Source organism: Folsomia candida, unplaced genomic scaffold (assembly GCF_002217175.1).
Source record: "Folsomia candida strain VU population unplaced genomic scaffold, ASM221717v1 Fcan01_Sc047, whole genome shotgun sequence".
Classification (NCBI taxonomy): Eukaryota; Metazoa; Arthropoda; class Collembola; order Entomobryomorpha; family Isotomidae; genus Folsomia; species Folsomia candida.
This window is the reverse complement of record NW_019091239.1, coordinates 260,740-283,865: the sequence shown is the minus strand read 5'-3', so window position 1 is coordinate 283,865 and position 23,126 is coordinate 260,740. Positions and strand designations below refer to the sequence as shown.

Sequence of the window (23,126 nt, the reverse complement as noted above, 5' to 3'; positions counted from 1 at the left end):
TTCATTTTCATGAAAATATGAGACAAAAATAATTTTACAAAATTTCCGAAATTGATGTTTTTTAAATTAACAAATTCCTTCATATTCTTGCTCAGCATAGTTTAATTAGTCTAAAAAATCATTTTCATGAAAATCTGAGGCAAAAAATATTTTTTATACAAAATTTCGAAAATTTCTAGAAATTTAATTTTTTGAGACCGCCACGAAAAAAGGTATTTTCTTGCTCAGGGGACCATAGGGTATTCACACAAAAAATTTCAGTCAAATCCGAGCTGGTCCTAGATTTTGACCATAAAGGCTTAGCCGGTGTGGAAGTGTCCACCCACCATGTTGTAAAGAGGCCTTTTATTTATTGATTGAAAATAATGTTAAATCAAATTTGAAAAACGGTTTCAAACATAATTTTGAAAAGCATAAAAATACACCGCAATAACGCAATGAGTGGGCACACCCCGTCTTTCCATCATGATGAATTCTTGACTCAAATAATTCAAAATAAATAATTAAATAAAAATATCAGAGTTGCAAATTTACCCATTTACTGATCAAATCATTGCTTGTACTATGCACAATTTTTTAAATAATTATGGGAGCAATTATAACGCTTTGGTAAGTATTAATTAATTAGTTTTGATGATGATGACGAATGTGTGTTGTTTGGTTGTGAAAAATTGAGATGAAGATTTTGGCAGGGTAAGGAAAACCCCGGGGTTTTGCTATTGAAAACCCATACCCCGGGGTTTTACCTGGGTTTTGCGGGTAGTCGGGGTAGTCGGGGTAGTCGGGGTTTTGGGGGTAAACTGAGTCAGTGTCTCATGTATTAAGTTTAGAAATTAATAAAAAAATCAGTTTTTCAGTAATTTCGCAACAAAACTGCTTATTAATTATATTTTAATAAGTAAATAATTTGTTGAATTGCTAGTAATGCCCTGTTATCATATTTTGTAAAATTTGAAAACCCCGACTACCCCGACTACCCGTGGGTATTGCTCAAATTTGCTACCCCAAAACCCACCAAAACCCGCAATACCCCAATACCCCAAAAACCCGGGGTAGCATACCCTGGATTTTGGTTTTGGAGCGAGAGTGGAGCTGCAAATTCCGGACCAAAGGCGCAGATGGCTCCACTCCACTCAATTTCATGGAAATTCCTATGTTTGCATACAAGTTACTACCCTTTGGTCAATTTGACCGACGATTTTGATCGTCCGTCCGTCAGCAGGATATCTCCAGAACGAGTCAACACAATCAAATGCAGTCGGTGCCAATGTATTTCTAATTTTTAGTTCACGGTCGAGTTCGAAAAAGTCGAGTTCACGGTCGAGTTCGACCACACCCCACAGCGCTAGGGGGTGTGGTCAAAATTAAATTAAACTTTATTTTTCATGAGGGTGTCATTTCAAAGGAAATTTGACCGCGATTTCAAGGACGTTAACATTTTTGACCTCATGACCTTGAGGACGAGGTCAGTGGTCAAAGGATTCATGACTGTGATATATGGCGTCACTAAAAAAAATCGATCGTTCCGACGCTACTTTTCTATATTTGTTTATAAGCGTTTATTTTTTTAATGCTGTCGTATTCATGAAATGCATATGTATGCATGTATCGTACATGTATGAAATATTTATGTATTTATGTACATGTACAATGCGTATGAGATGTGTGCATACATACAGTATAGGCAGAAAGTCATTATACCCTCATACTTTTTGCGCATAAAGCCTCATATTGTTCGAGAAGCTTGAGAGGATGAACTGCAATTTTGCACAAATACTTATCATGATGAAAGGTTTTCGAAACCATAATTTGGGTAACGGCGTTGCACAAGCAACGACAAGGTGGAATTATATTCAAAATTCCGACAGGAAAAAAGTCTTTACACCCTCTGACTTTTTTGTACTTTTAGTGTAATTTCTGAAAACACCCTCTTAAAACGTTCTTCACCCACCAGGTGATGCATTATTCTTTGAAAAATAACATTTTTCTTATGTTGCACTACTTATCTGTTATCAATATTAGCTCATAATCACTCAAAAACACCTCAGCCCCGTCCTGGGGAAAAATGTCGTAAATTTTGATGATAAAACGCTTCGACACCAAAGAATTTCCGATTAACCATTAGGATTGGCAAAGTTGCCAGCATAGTCCAGAACTACAAAAAAGTTGAGATGGTCGGGACTTAACAGCTTTATCATGTACATGGGTCACACCCCCATGGACTCATCACGGCAACTGCTCCAAAAGCCAAAGACTTCACGGTTATCTTTACCAAAAATCAACTTGGAAACGAGGGAGGAATATCATCTTCAAGTTTCTGTGGGAACTATAGACAATAGGATCAGTTAAGATCGATTTGAATAGCGAGCAACATGGAGAAATCAATTTCTCCGCGAGGCCTATATTGAAGGCCCATACTAAACAGGCCAAAAAGCATCACTGTTCGACGGTTAAATGTTGGAAACTCCTGACATTGCTCGGCGACGTCAACATGAACCTGTTTGGTCAAATTGGGACCAGTGGAATATGCATTCAGCAAAGAGAAGCTGGCCAAACCAACTACGGTGCGCTAACCATTAAGAATGGGGGTTGAAGTCGAAGTGTTTGGGCGATACGCCGTGGAAGGGCGTCCGAAGCTTTAACAAAATCGAAGTAATCATGTACTCCAACTACTATTGCGACGTTCTGGGTTGCAATTTGATACTGACGGGAGGAAATAACCGTTGGGGAATAATTTTATTTTTAAATACGAATGTGATTCTAAGTATACATCAAAATTATTGAAGATTTGGTTTACAACGAAGTTAGAATTGTTGGATTGCCCTCTATAGTCAACGGACAGCATGTTCATGAACATTTAATGTAAATTGTGAAGCCTAAAATTGCCCAGCACACGCTATCAAACTTTAAAGGATTGATCGACGCCATAAGGCTTGAAAAGTAGAATTTCGACACTTCTGTTAGGAGCTCATTTTTTGAGTCGATGCCAAGATGTGTCTTTGCCTTACTAAACGATCGAGGTGGACAGCCCAGATTCTAATTTGGCTATTATTTAACCAAGAAACACTATGAACAAATTTTTTATTAAACTTTATTAGGGGTGTAAAGACTTTTTTCCTGTTGGAATTTTAAATATAATTCAACCGTATCGTTACTTGTGCCCCGCCGTCATTCAAGGTATGGTTCCGAAAACCTTACATTATCATAAGTGATTGTGCAAAATTGCAGTTCATCCCCTCAAGCTTCTCGAACAATATCATGCTTGGAGTGGAAAAAGTATGAGGGTATAATGACTTTCTGCCGATACTGTATGTATGTATGTATGTACTTATGTATGTACATTTGTACATATTTACATAACTCGACTTACGAATCGCCACACCACACAAACCACAGCTCCATTCCCCCGGGGGAACGATATTAAGCTGTCTGAAGAGGCGCAGAGTTGGGCTCAGAACCACGAAGAGGAGAGAAGCATTCAAGTTGAAGAAGGATGACCGACTAATTACTTGCCTTCAATTAAACAATTAGTCTAATTAATTAACTTAAGTGAGAATTTCTATAAAAGCTAATGGTAAGAAATATATACATACATACCGAAACCTTTCACGTTTCAGGATGACAACAAATGCACAAGTTTCCAACGAAATGAAAAACAATCCTAGTAATGTTAAGATAACGACGTCCACGTACTTATCCGCGATAAGGTCAAGGGTCCTCAGGCTGTCAGTGACAAGGATTAAGTCGTCATCGGTCTCAGCTACGATGGAGGGCAACGTTTTATTAATGGGAGGGCAACCCATGCTGATTTTCTTTTAAATAAATATGTATGTACGTCTTGATTTCTATGATGACTTGGCAGGAGAAAGTCAAGAGATGCTCCCAGTCGGAAGGTTCATGGCAAACTGAGACTTTGGAAAGTATTACGCTTCTGTATGTACACAGATAAAATAAGATTTGCTTGTGTTTCATGTGCAAAATGAAAAATTTGGTTCGTTCCTTCGCCGTATTTCTGCTTTCTCTTTATATCAATTAGCATCAACCTGTCTATGTATCAGTATTTATGCTGTTACAAATACCCACACGAAATTAGAGGATAAACATATTTGTTAATAATGCCAACTCATAATTCGTAAAATAGCGTACGAGATTTCGTCACCATCGAAAATCGTGTTACAAAGCTTACGAGTTTTACGAAGCTTAACCCCTTGTTTTTATTCGTAAAAAGATACGATACTAAGGAAATGAGGTAATAACGAATACCTTTATACTCCGTTTTTCAAGACTTGTGTACATAAATAAGTCTTGAAAATACGTATGCAATGCAATTCCCTGCACGAATTGAAGATAATCCATTGCATTCCTTTCTCTACACTTTTATGCACTTTTGTGCAGCATATGTACACAAATAAGAATAATGTTCTCAAGTTCTCACACAAAAAGAAACACTGTTACATTGGCTAGAGGTTAAATGGGATTGGAGAAAGTGGTGCTGGAAAACTTGATCTGCACGGGAAGGACAGCTTTATTACATACGACTTATGCTCATCTAAATCCGTTAAAGTATTATCTAACCAGTAGAAAGTTCACCGCTGTGGGGAATCAGTTACATAAGTTCAAGTGCATGCAAGTATAACGCACGTATTTAGACAGGTGCCCTGAAAGTCACGTCGCGTAAAAAAGCTACTCAAACCCGAAGAAGGTGCTCGGAGCACTTTTCATCGAGCTGGTTGGTAAAATTGATCATTTGATTGGCAAATAACTGGCGGCGTATGTGAAGCAAATTGTGCATGGGAGAAATCTGCATTTAATAAGAATTCACAGTGCACCCCTTCTTCAGCCCGAGTCAGGTTGTTACATACGAATAATTAAAGTAATTATGCATTGAGAATTAATGAATGATTACACTACATACTTTTTGTTATACTTTTCTACGCTTTTGCGTATATTCCAACTTGACTGTTTATAAATTTTGCATGTATGCAAATTTTCAAATGGGTTGGATAAGTTTTATGAGCCTAATCAATAAATAGGCAAATAGACTGGGACAGCCGAACAACTATGAAGGGCACATAAGCCCTGAGTCAGGACTAAAAATGGATAAAGTTAAATTTGATATGTTCACTTCTTAGCAATCAAATTATGATGTAACATCATTGATGTCCACGATGTAAATACACTTCTGAACTTTTATTTAGGTTAAATTTTACATATTGACAAAATTAGTTTATGTGTAGCGGAGTTTGATGTTTGTCACTTCTACATAAAATCCAAGAAATCGCAAAAACTCACTTCCCAAGGGAGTCGGACAATCTTACTTACAATAAAATTCAAAACGTAGAAAAATAAAATGAAGAAAAATGGTTAAAAAACGAAATAACTCAAATTCTTAAAAATAGCAGAATTCCTTCAGCTCATTCTTTGAGGATGTGTGTACAAACCTGCTGCCAGGGGAACGAACATAACAAGAAATGCATGGAAATTACACTGTTATAACATATAATCACGCAGGTAACTATTAAGTTTGGGGTAAAGTGCTACAACTTGGAATTTATGCGGATTATACCGAACCGTAAGAATTTGCTACCGACATGGTAAAATGTTAATCCCGAAGTATTTATTACTATTTACATACACGGAATTGTTTATCAACGGTCATACATAATTTTAATACTGGATTTCTAAGAGTGTAAGTGAAGGAGTAGGGTCTTTTTGGGGGTCTGGTAGGCCACGGATACTCGATTTGGGCTTAACTATTGACTTCATGGCGTACCTACTACCTGTGTACGTCGAATAAAATAATAATCCCACTGGGGGGTTCCACAGTTTTTTAACCAAAAATCTCAAAAGCAAATCAATCAATAAATTAAAATAACCAAATAGATTTGGCACATGTTTAAATATTTTGCGACCCCTTTGAGATGGTGGATTAGGATTGGGTTTTTTATCAACCGTATGTAAGCACCTTTATTTCTCAAATTGGTTGTATTCAGCGATTTGTAACCGTTGCGGAAATATTGGTCCCGGAAGCCCTAAAAAATCCAGGTTCCGAGATCTTTGGCTTTCGAGCCCCAAAAGTGGTTGGAAGTAACTTTTTTCAACTTTACGCATTTTATTTACTATTACTCTATCGTAACCTTCAAAATTAAAAAATTAAAACCCGTGGCCCCCCAGCACCCAAAAAAGACCCTACTCCTTCGTCGGTAATTTTGTTAGTTTTCGTACATTTTACATTTTACTAGATTAATATTTACATATATAAAGTTGCCAAGAATTTTAGGCAGGATGAGTTTTATCTCAATTAAACCGACCAGAAATCAGTAATAAATATGTTGGTATACATACATATGTATATACACATTTACATAGTTATTGTGGATTTAAATTGGCAGCAAACCTTCAGGATATGAGTCACTATTCGCAGAAATATATAATTAATCATTGCATAAATCTGTACCTCAAACATCCCGTAACCAACCACTCCAAAAAAATAATTGCATGCATAATCGTTACAATTGTGGTTATGTAAATATGTTAACCGGCATGAGTTAACCTCGACATCATTTAACTTCAATTAAACTTAAGGGAATCAGAGTTTTGGCAAAATGCGTCACACTTTGTTGCTTGTAAGATATACAAAAATGAGTTCTTCATCATGGAATACATAAGTACATCTCCATTTCTCCGTAGTGTATTTCTCAGTAGAATAGAAATGTATTTATTTAAGTGCTATCATTTGCAAACACTGCCAACTGCATAACTTGCGAATTTTGTGTCAGAAGGATTTTGACGAGAGTTTGCAGCATACATGAAACCTTAAAGTTACGAGTAATTGCACAAGTAAAAAGTGATTGAGGGAATTCACACAGTTCTTGGTAACTTTGTAACGTTTGGAAAATACCAACTTTTTTAAAATCTGAGTACGCACATCATCTGAGTAAACTTACAAAAATTTGTGAGCTATGTACTTTTCTTTGAAAATATTGCTAAAAGTTTACGATGCAAGAATTGTGTCGTTCGAACCCGCAGATTCAAGTCTTCGTTTCTCTAATTATATGTATACCTAAATAATTTCAGGATATTGTCTGTAGTCATGGAAACTTCCAAATTACACTCTTGTGCCCCTCTCACCTTAAGTGTTCCCCTCTACACGGTGACAATTGTACGAACTTATGAGAAACTAATGATGACTTATGAGAAACATATATGTATCACTTAAAGTCATAGCCTACCTGTACATATTGGACATTTTCTAAAATATCGTTGCAAAATATAAATTAACCAAGTTTTCTTAACAGGTTTGGGCATCACTGAATTCGGTGTTAAGTTTCTACGACTACCGGAAGTCCCAATTGTTCCTCATAATTCCATCCGTTTTCATGTTATGTCACACCATCCTGATTGCCATGCTATTTGCCTGTCATACCTTCCAAACTTCGGCAAAAGGTCTCATATCCTATGTAAGTTCGTGCACACGGGAGTATTTAAACTGATAGAAATCTCATATATGTAGTCACCAGGTATTGATTTCTCGGTATTTCTCGATTGCTACCGCTTGGTATAAAAATTTTACCGGTCTGTAAAAATTTCCTGCCAATATGGTATAACTTTACTACCAAACTATTACTACCAATCAACACCACGTTGGCAGAATAATATGTACAGTTAATACCCCTTGGTATTATTTTTATACTGGATTTCTAAGAGTACATTTGAATTAAACGCATGCCGATAACTATTTTATCTTATCCTGGTAGATTTACTACCTTAACATCTACGGAGCTTTGATTATCGGGATCGGGGCTGCCGTAAGTGTTTTTGACGATCCCAGCATTCTGTATCAACCCTTCCCAACAAATCTCATGGCAGATGTGAGACTACATATTTTTTCATGTCATTCGATAAGCAAAAAATTATTACTTTTGACCGTATCTCCGTAAATATACACATATATTTATGTATCTAGGTTCAGGGAATCTTGGTTTTAACAGCGCTATATTTTGCTATTGGGATCAGCATCAGGTACGATGAAGGGTTTTACCGACGCAATACTGCTCCCAAATTTATTCTTGATAAGGACCGCACGGATAAGGTTTTGTTGCTGCCAACGAGTGACGTATAGTTGGATTTGACAAACTACAGTTCAACATTCGGAATCGTCATACTGAAAAATTATGTATCTGTTATACAGGGTGGTTAAAATGTCACGCCACAATGGAAGATTTTTCAATGGGAAAACTCTCTAAATCTCCATTAGTTACAAGATTTGGGATTGAGATTTTTATAAATTATTAACACAACTGATGACAAAATTCTTAAAATCTTGCATTTTAGAGACAAAATTTCGGTAACTAATGGAAATTTATGGATTTTTCCCATCGAAAAATTTTCCATTGTAGCGTGACATTTTAACCACCCTGTGCATTTCATGATTTATTTACTTTAGGAGTTTTATAATTACGATAGTATATTGAGGGTATTCATTACGAGTTCGCTGAGCAGCATAAATTTTAAAAAACTGCGACAGAAGCACTTACATATGTAGAAGATGGGCAAGTACTCTAATGAATTTGCAAGCCAATTTTTTTGCGAACTTATTTTTTGCTAAGGTTGCTAATCATCCGAACGCGTAATGAATATAAATATATACCCCCAATGTAAATTATCTAGGGAGGAAATACTTGAACTTATAATTTCCTTCTGTGAGTCACAAATAGAATTTTCCAGATACATAATGCAGGCCGGATATATATGTACAACGTAATATTTTGATGAATGCATTAGTGTAAGCTATTAAAAATAATGTTAAAAATGGATTTTTATAGATAACTTCAGAGAAGTAATTCTGAGCAAAAATTGTGTTCAATTTTTGAGATCGAGTTGAAAAGTTCCAGCGTTTTAAAAAATCCGGATTGTGGCTGAATTGTTTTAAAATTCCGTCCCAGGCGAAAACATACGCATTCTAGAAAACCCAAAAAGTACGGATCCGCTTATTTATGAGCATGGATAATTTTAGATTAGTCCGGCAAAACCAGCGATAACGACCTTACACCTCCTCATTGTTAGAGTAGAATATTGAGAGTACATTTATCTAGATCTGAAAACGACCATATTATTTTAAGGGTGTAATTTTTGTCCACAGTCCGTATTTGAAACAAACAAATATGTTTATGCCAGTACTAATAACTATAAATACATATGTACATACATACTCGTATTTACGTGTAGATATCTACCTGTGCCGAACTATACACATACTTATGACCGTCTTCAGTTTACATGTCACCCATGAATAATACATACTTCTATTTATTTGTTGATTAAAAGTATTTGTTGTGTCAAATGTATAAATTCGACTGGTATAAGTCACGCGACACTCGACGTAATTAAATAATTCTTACTTTTTTGAATGCATATGTATATACGTGGCGTCTGCTCACATCGATGTACATACACATACATACATACCCCAAGTCAAAACTAGAGCGTATTACATACATCTCTGCAAAAATGTATGTAAATTTGAAATTATTTTATTACCTAATCTCACCATTCTTCATCTCCCCCGTAATCCCACACCAGCAATATGAATCCCTTCAAAATTTTGACCTTTACTTATCCACCTTTAAATCATGCCTGATCCATCTGATCAACTATAGAGGAGTAAATTTCGAACCTTTCCTTCATCCCGTAGTTACATCTCGTTACGATGTAGTCGTCATTCAACGAGAGGGTGATGAATACCCGACTCCCGTATTCTTTCGACATGAGGATTCCACATCGTTTCGTTCTGCACAAATTGCAATTGCCAAAGTAAACGTGTCCTTCGTTTCAGACGAATTATTTTCGAGTTATGAAGAGATGCTCAAGGTGCGTTGGAAATTAAAGTGTTCAGTACAATTTTACATACTGCCACCGGAAGTGGATGGAACATTTGAAGGAAGGCAGATGCACGACAGAGACAAGATGGCAGTTCCTTTTGCCTGGTCACAGTTCTGGCGGCCGTATCAAAGTCTGGATTTCTTTACTGCAAGGTATGTACATATATTAAATCCTTACATTTTAAAAATCTAGTAGAGTCACACATTTACATTAATTGGAACTCAGGTAACCTGAGTCAAGTCAGTAATTAAATTATTTAATACCAGTTTTCTTAGAGTGAACAGAATAAGTTATTAATCATCATTATAATTATCTTTAATCTTTAGCACTTCTACGTTTGACCATTCCTTACAATTTCTCTTTCACATTTTAATCCCTACCCCGAACTACAATTTCAACCCTTGGGATACAACTTTGAGAGAGGACAGCAGCTACTACATAATTCCGAACGTACTAATCATCCCCACAAAAGAGAGTCTGGATTCTCCTTCTTCCATTTTGCACCTAAGTGTGGAAACAATCTCGGTCCGATGTTATTATTGTTATCGATACATGGCAAATTATTATGTACCATTTCGCCCGGATTTTTCAAATGATAACTCGTTCTCACAGCTAACCCAATTTCTTCAAAAAATCGATGCCACACATTTTGATGTTCCTGTCCATTTGAATCCAGAAAAATTTTCCAAAATTTTAGACCTTTCTCGAGACGACTTGGCAATCTCATTATTCAACCAAGTCAAATACTCTGTATCCATGGGCATCGTCTCATTTCGTAACATGCACGATTTCCTGCACAATAACTCCGTCAACGTGGACGTAATCCTGGTCATTTTAGCATTTCCGGAAGATAAAAATCTAACTTTTGACAAGCTAGACTGGTGTTTTTACGTGGAACCTACTTGCAATCGAATGATGCGGAATATCCCAGGGATTTGGAAGGATTCAAAAAGCGATTCACATTTTCTCCCAGTCGTGAAGCACTTTGACTTCATAACTTGTGGAGGCTGGTCAATATCCGGGCTGGATTTTAAAGGATTTATTTCCCCGTTCGATCTCGATTCGTGGATTTGCATTGGCATATTCTTCCTTGGGGTTGGCTTACTTGCACTTGCAGTGTCGAAAATTACAGGGCAAAATTTGGAAGCGAAGCCGCTGTTCATGGGGGTTAAAGTCCTCCTGGAACAGGGGGACTGCATAGAAAGGAAGTCGAAAAACTTAGGGTACATGTATTTTGTTTGCGCCCCTTGGATCCTGACCGCTATCATAATATCGACGGCGTATCGGGGGCAAAACATTACAGATTTGACGGCACCCCTAAAACCAGTTGGAATTTCGACCTGGGCTCAATTGGTTGAGATGAAGTTTGAAATTTACACTAAAATAGTTGATTATAATATAAGTGGTGACATTGTCGAGGCTAAAAAAAGGCTTGGACAAGTGACACCCTGCTCAATTGATAGCTTATTGTATGAACTTGCCCGTTTGATTTCCGGACAAAATGGCGAGTTTCACGATTTGTTGAGATCCCACCAAAACTGTAAATATTTCAAGAAAAGAATGGACCCTGCTCTGTTTAACTTTTCGATAAACACGTTGTTCAACAAGGTAACGTTTTTTGACGGATATTCGGATATTTTTACGGGTAAGAAGACATTTGTTGATGTACTGGAGCCGTGTGGAAAGGTGGCATATGTCGGATGGTCGGATGAACTTGAGAAGATGGAGGTGCAATTAATTATGAAAGGGGAAACTTTGACAGGACCAATTTCCAAGGCGAAAAAATCTGAGCAGCTCTTTAAGTCGAGGGTGGGCTGGAGATTTTCGCAGTTTCGGGACAGAAGGATTTACAAGAGGCTGGTGGCATTGGGCGAGGCCGGCATTGTGGATGAGTGGAGACGGATGTACGACGTGAGGGATAGGGTAAGGGTAGGGTTTAAGCAAGGGTCCCTTGCCACGGTGAAGGCTTTAAAATTGTGGGGTAATGTGGCCACGATATTTGTCGTGTTTTCTGTTTGCGTGCTAATTTCGTTCGTAGAATTTACCGTAGAGGTTAGAAATTTCATTAAGAGAGTGGTGGTTCGTTGTGTTTTTCGTTTAGCGATCGGTATATTTCATTTCGTAAGGTGGTATGTTCGAAGTTTCTCCTGGGTTAAACATGAATAAATTATTGACCTGAACTGCGGTATGATAAATGTATATGATACTTAAATGATCTTGAACAGGACAAATAAATTTAGGGGTTTTTACATATATTTATGTACAATAGCCGAAAAATTATTGCATTCTTTTTCTACCCGGCGATTTTCCAGCGATTTTTTGCTCATCTTAATGGTCAATTTTTCGATCATAGTCATTGTGAATTAGCATATGTATGCGATTGCATATTTTCACATGAAGTCAAAAACTTTCAAATTGAAATTGTAATTAATGATTAAAAATAAATTTTCAAACATATTCGTGTAATATGGATTAACTGCTGGATATTTGGTTTATTCCATCTATTTACAATTCTAATCACTGTCAGTTTAATCACGAAACACAGGTATTTATTAAGGTTGCCGCGGGTACCGGGTCGGGTACCAGGCTACCCTGCTACCCGGCCATTTTGAGCCAAAAAGCCGGGTACCCGGCGTAGCCGGGTATTGACAATTACCCGGCCGGGTAATTTCAATTTTATTTTTTACGTTTTCTACGCATATTTATATATTTTTATACGATTTTTTCATTAAAATAGTTAATTTGTTAGTTTAAGTTTTGCCTCATTAAAATATTTGTATTACTATCAGAAAGAATAAGACAAAATTCTCGTCGGTACAATTTTTGATATGTTGTCGATCTTTAATAGTAGAACCAAAGACTCCCTCAAAGCTGAAATCGATCTGATTGCTTTGGGGTCGAAAGGAAATCCAAATCAGCGTTTCCTATAAGTATGAAACGCTGTAGGCTCTACTGCTAAAGATCTGGAATACATATATAAAAAATTGACTAATATCGTACACACGATAATTTTGCCATGTTCACCATTTCATTTATAAATTTGATTTTAAAAAGATCATTTCAAATTCGCATTAAACTTAAATTGTTACATTAATTGCCACTACATTACTTAATAAGAAGAACGACCCAATCATTTATTGTTAAAACTATACAATCTAGTGCTCGCATGATTTATGGGAAAGCCGGGGCGGGTACCCGGCAGGGTACCCGGCCGGGTTCGGGTAATTGGTAAATATTGGCCGGGTAATGCAACTACCCGCGGCAACCTTAGCATTTATTAAACACTATTAAATAAGGTCTTAAATAAATATTATAGCTTACTGCGATTCTGGATCGAACTCTCATTGACATATTGCGATATAATTCACTCGATACGAAATTGTTTTTATTGTGCAAACTATGGTCTAGAATTAATTAATAAAAGTTTATTTTCCTTGTATAATGTAGGACTACCAAGTTGTAAATTTACATAACAGTCAAATACAATTAGTTTCCTACAATATGACCCAATAGCACTAATTAATCCATGAATTAGGTTCCTTCCAGCTTTCATATTTAAACCAGATTCAAATACTTCTATCATTTCATTCTCTAGTCAACCATCGACTAACTAACTTTGGTAAGTTCAAATTTTCAAATTATTAAAATTTAGATTTTTTAAATTCAATTTTTCAAATTCAAAGTTTTATCGCTCAGTATGTATTACAAAGCTTGGTAAACTTTTATAAAAAAGCTGGAAATCAAATTCGAACTTCAAGGACACATCCTTGAAGTGCATAATAGCTGGGGAAATTTGTCTGACGAAATGAAGTTCCTACTGCTTCTCACTTTTGTGGCCTTTACTCTGCTAATCCCGACGGAGGGAAAATGCTTCGGGAACAATTGGAGATGGCGGGACCTGGAATGTCGGGGCCCCCGTTACGATAAGAGATTCAGCTTCTCACTCACCAAAACTCAAAAGAGAAACTTTTGCTGTGAAGATGCGCCTAATACTTCGTGCTGGTGGGATGACTCTACGGCCCGTGACGCCCAGTGCCAAGGACTGCGAGAGGACTTAAGGTAAGAATAAAAAAAATCAAAAATCAGTTAACTTCGCTCTGGTGATTAATATGCCGAAAAATGTCGTAAAACGCTGGGAAATTGAATGATTTCTGTCACCTTATGGCTAAAAAAAGGGTTAAACGTGTAGTCTAGTTTTGATACGTAATGCCGAGTAGCAATGGCTCGGTGTTCAAGTTTTACCATATCGGTAGCCAATTTTTAAGAACCGGTATAATTTGAATACCAAGCGGTGGCAACTTTAATACCGAGAAATCAATACTTGCCGGACTATAAACATATTTCTAAAAGTGCATAATTACTTACTTAATTACAGGTACAGCTATAAACTTCTTATGTGGACGAAGTACTGCTGCTCGGATCCTCTTGTCATGGGACCAGCATGTTTTCACAACGATTGGATTGCACGTGACGAGGCGTGCAAAAATTCCACAGAAAAATACTCGGTCCCTGTCACACCTTGGTTCAGAGATTACCCGGGCGCTATTGGTGGCACGTTTTATTGCTGCCCGCCCGGAAGTTACTGGGTGGAGAAGGATTGATTAAACTCATTTATTTGACACATCCGTATGCCTTGGTAACATTGTAAAATCCGTAAATTCTATAAACTTTCACAGTTTTACAAAGTCTTACAAATATTTCTCAGATTTTTAGATTATCTTAGATTTTCTAAATTAATTTAAACATTTGTGTAAACTTACTTATTGTTAGATCGTGACTCTTATTTTGTAAGGGTTTGTAAAATTATTTGTACAAAACTTACTTAGTTTATAACGTTATCAGTGACGATGTACATATATACGTGAATTTCCTGAATACAGTTTTTTTCTAATTGTTATCTACAAAAGTGTCAAAATAAATTAGTTACTAACGATTATCTGTAAGAAAGTTTCCGCAATTAAATATACAAAAGGCGTTAGGACATGGTTTTGACGAATTCATATTTTAATTGCGGGATGGTTTTTAGTTGTAGAGATTTCTAACATTTTTTATGTGAAAGCCCGTGTCTCAAACTATAGGTAAACATGTCTGGCTTCCGGTTTTGTGTACTCTGCGAAATGAGGGAAGGTCAAATATAGAGAGGTGTCCTTTTTTAGTTTTCCAAACCAGTGTTCTTATAAAATGGCGTTGAACAAAAGATTTTTTTCTTAGGTCCTGATGCAAAAATCGTCTTTGCGAGTATTATCAAGAGACTTAGCATACTTTTCACTATATAAAACCATTTTTGTCTCATGCTTATCTTTTAAGTCACTTTTGTAGTCTAGCTTCATACTTGTCCTAATGGAATGCTCTCGTTAACGCAACTCCTCGACTTTTAAGGCCCCCACATTTTAGGACTTTGATTCTAAAAATCCCTAACGTTGTTTTTATCCAAGGTACATATAGTATATTGCACTGTAAATATTTTTGATTAAATTTTGATAAGTGGTTACACCCCACGAAATGAGTTTTCATCAAACCCAATAAAATTTTTGAAAAAGTTTCCGTCGTCATCAAGGTTGAACTTCAAAAATAATTTAACTAACCAAAACTTGGTAATTTTATTATTTTGTCACTTGTACCTTGTAGGCAAAATAGTTCTGTAGCAGGGGACACAAAAACGTTATTAAAATTTATTTTCAACAAAATTTGACCATTAATTTTCCAAATTAGTTTACGAGTTTTTTATGATTCCCCGTCAGCTGATTAGCTTGGGTCCTTCTCCAAGACTGTTTACTCAAAATCTTAACTATTTTGTTTGATATTACTCAGGACACTTCCAGCTTTACCCTCAATCTTCATTTGACCCAGTGGGTCTGCATTCAAGGTCAGCAGGTCAATTTTCCCGTGCACGGTCCGATTTATCACTTTTCATGGAAAAATTTCATTGACAATGGAAGGCCAACGTTATGTAATTCATTGTGGATTCTTTTATTATTACATGCAATGATTATCTAGGGTTATAATATTAAGAATAATTCACCTCTGACCTCTTAGGTTATTATGCTATACGAGTACTTAAGTTTGGAAAGTGTTTTTACGGCACCCTCCAACTCTGAGGACACTGGAGGTGTCATTTTTGAAGCTATCACCTTAAAATTTTGGAAATACCTTTTTGAGAGTATTATCTTGCATTCTACCAAAAATCACTTCAAAATTCTACTCCCTGCCAGAGATATTCACCCGCGAATTCGTCAAAACCATCACCTAACGCCTTTTGTATAGTGATGATCGGTATTCAAATTATTTTTGCAGGTACATATTCATGCATTAAGATAAAAATTGATTACATGATATAAACAGTAGTAATATCTTAATCGTTTGCAAATTGCAAATTGTTGTATGCTGCGACAGCAAGTATGTATGTATATATTGTTGTGTCCAAAATATTATGCACTGTAAGTTTTACGGAGAGGAGACCTGTGCAAATGAATGTATCGCAAACTGCCTCTTCAGTTTTGGAATCGATCAGGTTTATTGAAATATCTTGTCCACACACGCTCCACAGAACGACTAAACTATTCCTGTCCACACAGGATGGGTAAGTCTAAAATGATGATTAACCTAAAGTGCCAATTTGGCAAAACGATTGTACACAATTCAATGGATTTTAAGATTAAGACATTTAATTAAGCACTCATTGAATGAAGCACTGTTATTTAATTATGCACGTTACTTAGGTACTAGTGGTGGTCATTTAAAGATAACTAAAAGTGCTGCCTCAGCACAAAACCATCTCGTCTTAAATGAATCATGTTATAACTGGAGAGCTGGAGAGCTCTCTCTCACGCAACCATTACACGACGACATTATTATGTGTTTTATGTGTTTCCCACATGCAACTTGCGTCCAAATATGGGTTACACATTAATTAAATTGGGTCGCTAACTAAGGATGAAATTGTGTCCTAACAAACGTGTCCTAACAATATACATATATGTACTAATGTTCATACATGTATGGTATGTATTAGGGGGAGTTACCTATATACAGACGTAAAAATTGCTACTGTAAGGAAAAACTTCTACGATCACTCAATACGAAAATTCAACAATGTGTATGTATATTAGATATGTTTTGCGTGGACTAATTTTGCAAACAAAATATGAAGTTTGCTGTGAATATAAGGCCATATTGATCAAATACTTAAGTAAATTAATCAAACGTTGACGCCTTTTTTTGATAAATATGCACTACGCATTTAAACGTTTAGATATGTTTATGTAGATATGTACTAAAAACGTACGTATCAATCGAGGTATGTTTCCGAGAATACGAATCCCACAATAACTAAAAGTTACTGGTTAAATTAAGCTCATTTTAACTTCTTGTACACGCTAAATAAATTTGGTTAAAATTTACTCAAGGTTGAGTAAAATTTTAACTTAAAATGTATCCAACGTTGTAGAAATTTCGCACAACGTTGAGTAGATTTTACCTTTGTTCAGTAAATTTTGCACAATCAGTTGTGTCATCGCAAATTTTACTCCTTAATCTGTATACCTTGAGCAGCCAAATTTTCGCACTTTCGACATTTCTTCAAATTTATCTACATATGTATGCAAACCACTGACAAAAAATATCACATGTAAAATTAATATCTAACCAATCTTAAATTGATTTCAGTTATTAATGTGCATTGTGTATTAATATGTACATAAGTCCATTATAAAAAAATATACAACATATCTTGCGAGATTTGAGAATTAAATCAAATGCATTAATTTACTTTAGTATTGTTACAAAAATGTGGATTTCTCGAAAAATTAATAAAGAAACACAAAAAATTGTTTGGCACAAAAATTGTTTGACACCTTTGCGAAAAATTATATATATATTCATCAATAATATAGGTCTTATGTTTATCCGAATATCCAAAGTTTTCATGGATGCCAGGATTGCAGGCGGTTTGCCATACATTTACTTTGTTTCCATAGTAAAGATCCACTCTTTAGTCCCATTCTTCTTCGAGATGGCAGTGGTGCTGATGACATGGTATTTGAAATCTTCCCACAGAATATAGATTCTACCAGAAGAATCGATCTTATGTATTTGAGTGACGCTTATGGAGGAACGGGAGAGCCAACCAAATAACTCGGTGTACATTTGGCCCACCTGGGGGATGGCCCTCCGCATCATTATCATCTCCTGGCATCAAAAAATGATGATGACAGCACATAGGTGGCGCTGGCACCCCCATTTGTGCACCAGAACACACCATTCTGAGCTGCGTCTCCACAAATTTGATGCTCTACGAGGGTGTTCTGGTGCACAAATGGGGGTGCCACCGCCACCTATGTGCTGTCATCATCATTTTTTGATGCCAGGAGATGATAATGATGCGGAGGGCCATCCCCCAGGTGGGCCAAATGTACACCGAGTTATTTGGTTGGCTCTCCCCGTTCTTCCATAAGCGTCACTCGAATACATAAGATCGATTCTTCTGGTAGAATCTATATTCTGTGAAATCTTCCAAGGCGGTGAGATATGAGGTAGCCAAGTTCAAAATCGCGTCGGGCTTATTCCGCAGAAGATTTCTAAAGAATCAATGAATAGAATAGGTTGAACGTATTCAAATCACCCAATCACGGCGGAACAACACATCTTCGGAGCATTGCTATTATTGCGAAATCAATTTCGTGAACGAGCTAGTGTTTCTCACAGGTTCGGATTCTACCTTCGGGATAGGGTTTGGGTTTTGCTTCGCGTATGAAATTTCGGAACCCGCGGCTCTCGGGTTTCGGATCAGTGGCACTGGGTCCGTGTTTCGAAATTGGAAGAATCCGACCAGTGTGAAACACTATTTATGGTTAGTGACTTTTTTAAGTTAAATAAAATACATAAACAGAAAACTTCCTCCGTCTAGGTGAAACCTTATTAATCATACTATAACAAATATCAAGAAAACAATAAACCATCCTGTTGGCTGCATGGCTCGCAATAAGTTTGTCCATGGTACATGGTCCATCGATAGACCATCAGAAAATTGGTCTATGGTCCATGGTCCATCGATGGACCAATTTTTTTGTGGTCCAATGGACCAATTGTGGACCATGGTCCAGGATGATTTTGGTCCAGTGGACCATGGTCCATTGCGAGCTATGGTTGGCTGAGTGAAGTGCTGCTTACGTGAAATACTTATGTATGTATGCAAATATGACGCTTCCGATTAATTGTTTGGATTCGTCGATAAATATTACAAATTTAAAATTTAATCATAGTATCAATCACTACTCATAAACTGCCAGTGTAATCCCTGTGTGATCGAATGCAAGTTGCCCCATAGAGAAGACAAAGAAGGACGTGGAGTGAATTGCATGCATGAAAATGCTGCTCCCTACTGCATGAGTCAGAACTTCGCCTGCACGTGACTTTCACGTGCGTACACTTGCCATCAAACTCAAATTAAATGCCTTTATATATAAACACAGTGTGCAAGTAAATTGACTGAGTGAGCAGTATACATACATTACTCATCAATAGTGGTTATCATGATAAGTGATCTTCATAAACACTATTAATTAATTATTTTACTTTGATAAACTCCACCCACAGCGAGTGGCATAAAAATTCGAATGTATTTTTGACGCTGAATCCAACGCCGTCAATGGTTTTGACCTGCGAGGCCCCCGTGACCTTCCCGTGACCGTGGGGTTCAAATATTGCTTATTCGTGATGTCGCATATCAATTCGAATGTATTTTTGACGCTGAATCCAACGCCGCCAATGGTTTTGACCTGCGAGGCCCCCGTGACCTTCCCGTGACCGTGGGGTTCAAATATTGCTTATTCGTGATGTCGCATATCAATTCGAATGTATTTTTGACGCTGAATCCAACGCCGCCAATGGTTTTGACCTGCGAGGCCTCCGTGACCTTCCCGTGACCGTGGGGTTCAAATATTGCTTATTCGTGATGTCGCATATCAATTCGAATGTATTTTTGACGCTGAATCCAACGCCGCCAATGGTTTTGACCTGCGAGGCCCCCGTGACCTTCCCGTGACTGTGGGGTTCAAATATTGCTTATTCGTGATGTCGCATATCAATTCGAATGTATTTTTGACGCTGAATCCAACGCCGTCAATAGCTTGGCGTTAATTGTAGAAGTTAAAGGGGATTGTGGAAGTTAACGGGGTTTGTGTAAGCTTACGGGGTTTGTGGAAGTTAACGGGGTTTGTGGAAGTTAACGGGGTTTGTGGAAGTCAACGGGGTTTGTGGAAGTTAACGGGGTTTGTGGAAGTCAATGGGAGCGTGGAACGTGAGAATTTAAGTGGTTAGCTATCCAGCCACTCCCACAGGGGGAAATCAGATTGTTCCGTAACCAGGGAAATTGAAATACAGCATGACTTGGGCACTTTGATGCATGTATGCGCTATGACAAGGGACAAAGTCTCTACTGGAAATTATTTAAAGTTTAGGGATTTTGCGCTATGGGCACACCCCCCTCTGGGGGCCTAGAACCCGTTCTTGAACGGGCCTCTACTCTAGTACTTAATAAATCATTATTTGCTTGCTTACGAAAACGTGGCCTCCACGCGTTGTTGGAACTCGAAACGCGGATCTGTGGACCTCAAGTTTGGCCAGGCGTCGACAGAAAGAATGTTCGCTGTCCCCAGGTTGAGTTCGGGATAGCGTGCCCTCATTTCCTGGGCATGGGTGGCTCCTAAGCCAAAAATGCTGATGTTCCAAACTTTATGAGTCGTGTAGATGCAAGCCTCACACCTGCAGAGTGAAAAAAAAACACAAATTTATCACACAAATTCTACGTAATTTAAGGATGAACGTACCCGAAGTTTTTAAGTATTCAATAATTTATAAAAAAAAGATATAAAAGAACTTTACACTTACGTCAACACGCAGACTGGCATAATGATGAGAGATACTTATTTGGAATAATTTAGGACAAAATTGGTGTCGTAAAATTAATTTTTGGAATGACGAGACAGATTTTAACTCGAGATTGTAGATAAGTAGTAATTTATTAGCTATAGAAGAAATTTTGACTGTAATTAAAGATTAGTTCCTTCCTGCAAGGCGGCGAAGACTGTATTTACCGAAGCACAGTTTCTGGAATGTACATACATTTGAGAAACAGCATACAGTCAATGGAAAAAGTATTGGCAACCCCCACGCCAGCTAAATACAATTGGCTGTAATGTTGGAATGCATTATACAATTGGCATGAAAATTTGTAGGCCTTTAGCCAATATAATGTAGTTTTCGATTATAGTCATGTTTTATTGATTAAAACTAGATAAGCACAGTTTTTAAATAATTTGTTGGAAAATTTGCAAAATTAACCCGCAAAAAGTATTGGCAACATGTGGCCAAATTAATTACGCGAAACAATTTTTTTAATCAGCTACCACATTTCATTACGGTAAGTTAATTAGGTGACCAAATATGACGTTAGCTACATTTTAAGTCTACAGTTGTGTTGTCTGGAGCCAAAATGGCGACACCAAACGAGCTGTATTGGCGCCGGGAGAAATAAGCATGTCTCTTTCACAAAAAAGCTTTCTTATCGAAAATTCAAAGAGAAAACATACTTTTCCATATTTACTATTGAAAACGTAGCCAAGAAATACAAAATGGCAATCTCAGTTTCTACTTTTCCATGGTGCGAAAGGAAAAAGTCACCTACGCCCACGAGCCACTGATGAATCAAGCAAATTATCACTCGAGATCGGAAGATTTCAGCTCCCAAAACCATGTTGAATTTGAGAACCAACTGTGGGGTCAACATATCATGCAATATTGTGATCAATCAAAAATCATGCCAAGGGGTTTCAGGGTCCAGAAGCTCGACTGACGCGAGGGTCCCCAAAACGAACCAACTCAATAAATTGGAATGGACTAAATACCACCCTGAATAGACTTCCAATGAATGAAAAATGTTCTGCTGGTCTGACATAAGCATATTTTGCTTATTCGGAGCCAATTGAATGGTTCAAGTCTGGCGGATGCCATAATAGGCTCACAAAAACGAATATGTTCCTATGACAGCTAAACACAGAAGAGGAGCGATTATGGTTTGGGGTTAAATGACTAGGTCGTGGCGTAGGTAGCTGGTCATTATCGATGGAATCATGACCAATGAGGTCCAAATAATCATTCTAAACGATAATTTGAAATTGTTTGATAAAAATCTAACCTATGAAAGAATTTTATATTCCGAAAATTCAGTGACCCCAAACATGCAGCCAATTTAACGATGTAAGGTTTTGGATATCGAAAAGGTTAATCTTCTTTCGTTGGCCACACAGTCTCCCGATGTGATTCTGATTGTCCGGATTGAGAAAAGAGGGACTGGTTAGAAACCACTCTTCGAAAAATGAGCTCGTCAAAAGTTCGAAGGAAGTGTGGGCAGCCATATAAAAAAACGTTATATAGGAACTTGTCGAATAAATTCCACGACGTATTTTTGCTCGTATTGCGTCGAGGGGAGGTGCTACGTAATATTAGAAGCAGTTTGTCATAATAAAATTGGCGTTTCATTGATTTATGATTTTTTAAGTTAAGGGTTGCCAATACTTTTTGCGGGTAAAGTTTGCAAATTTTCCAACAAATTATTTAAAAACTGTGTTTATCTAATTTTAATCAATAAAACATGACTATAATCGAAAACTACATTATATTTGCTAAAGGCCTACAAATTTACATGCCAATTGTATGATGCATTCCATGGTTATAGCCAATTTTATTTAGCTAGCGTGGGGGTTGCCAATACTTTTTCCATTGACTGTAAGCACGTAATTATAAAAAGGATATAAGAAAGTTCCAGTTTTGGAAGACTAACTCTTAACGTTCATTCTGCATTAATACTTAATCCCGTTATAAAGATTAGACGATGTTTAAAGGCAAACTAACCCATATCTTTAACAGAAACGTATCTTTAATCACATGCTTTGTGAAGGGTACCACAGTGTTAGGATAGAGATGAATAAGCACATATGTATTATGTTTGGGTTTAGCTTTCTATATAAATACATACGTGTAGCTTTGTTTAGTGTAAATATGTACATATGTATTTCATATCTATTTCCAACAATATGCATTCCACATTAAACACTCACTAGTTATGTAAATTAAACACTCCTTGTAAAACCTATTGAAACCAATTGAGCAGCTCAACGAGAACGAGTCTCAACTTCATTTGAATTATTAATGTGCGTCAAATAATTTAAAACAAACATTATGCGAGC

The 23,126-nt window shown here is 36.9% G+C and overlaps 3 protein-coding genes across 5 annotated transcripts; 2 read left to right on the top strand and 1 right to left on the bottom strand.

The window, feature by feature from the left end:
- Positions 1-6,611: 6,611 nt before the first annotated feature.
- LOC110861968 lies at positions 6,612-8,284 on the top strand. Of its 3 annotated transcripts, none has more exons than XM_035845158.1 (5): positions 6,612-6,920; positions 7,078-7,162; positions 7,299-7,460; positions 7,758-7,871; positions 7,967-8,284. In XM_035845158.1, exons 2-5 carry the CDS (start codon positions 7,094-7,096, stop codon positions 8,120-8,122), a joined length of 501 nt encoding a protein of 166 aa, XP_035701051.1. In that variant the 5' UTR covers positions 6,612-6,920; positions 7,078-7,093; the 3' UTR covers positions 8,123-8,284. The 3 variants fall into 3 exon arrangements, with proteins under 3 accessions (XP_035701051.1, XP_021966794.1, XP_035701052.1); XM_022111102.2 differs by having other exon boundaries at positions 6,612-6,955; XM_035845159.1 differs by lacking the exon at positions 6,612-6,920 and having other exon boundaries at positions 6,966-7,162.
- A 5,133-nt stretch (positions 8,285-13,417) lies between these two features.
- LOC110861949 lies at positions 13,418-14,863 on the top strand. Its single transcript, XM_022111086.2, has 3 exons — positions 13,418-13,501; positions 13,616-13,941; positions 14,258-14,863. The coding sequence occupies exons 2-3, from the start codon at positions 13,688-13,690 to the stop codon at positions 14,481-14,483; spliced, it is 480 nt and encodes a 159-aa protein (XP_021966778.1). The 5' UTR covers positions 13,418-13,501; positions 13,616-13,687; the 3' UTR covers positions 14,484-14,863.
- A 2,067-nt stretch (positions 14,864-16,930) lies between these two features.
- LOC110861891 lies at positions 16,931-20,974 on the bottom strand. The gene is made up of 4 exons (XM_035845154.1): positions 20,770-20,974; positions 20,440-20,643; positions 18,350-18,458; positions 16,931-17,927 (listed from the first exon to the last, which is right to left on the bottom strand). Exons 1-4 carry the CDS (start codon positions 20,787-20,789, stop codon positions 17,805-17,807), a joined length of 456 nt encoding a protein of 151 aa, XP_035701047.1. The 5' UTR covers positions 20,790-20,974; the 3' UTR covers positions 16,931-17,804.
- Positions 20,975-23,126: the final 2,152 nt, after the last annotated feature.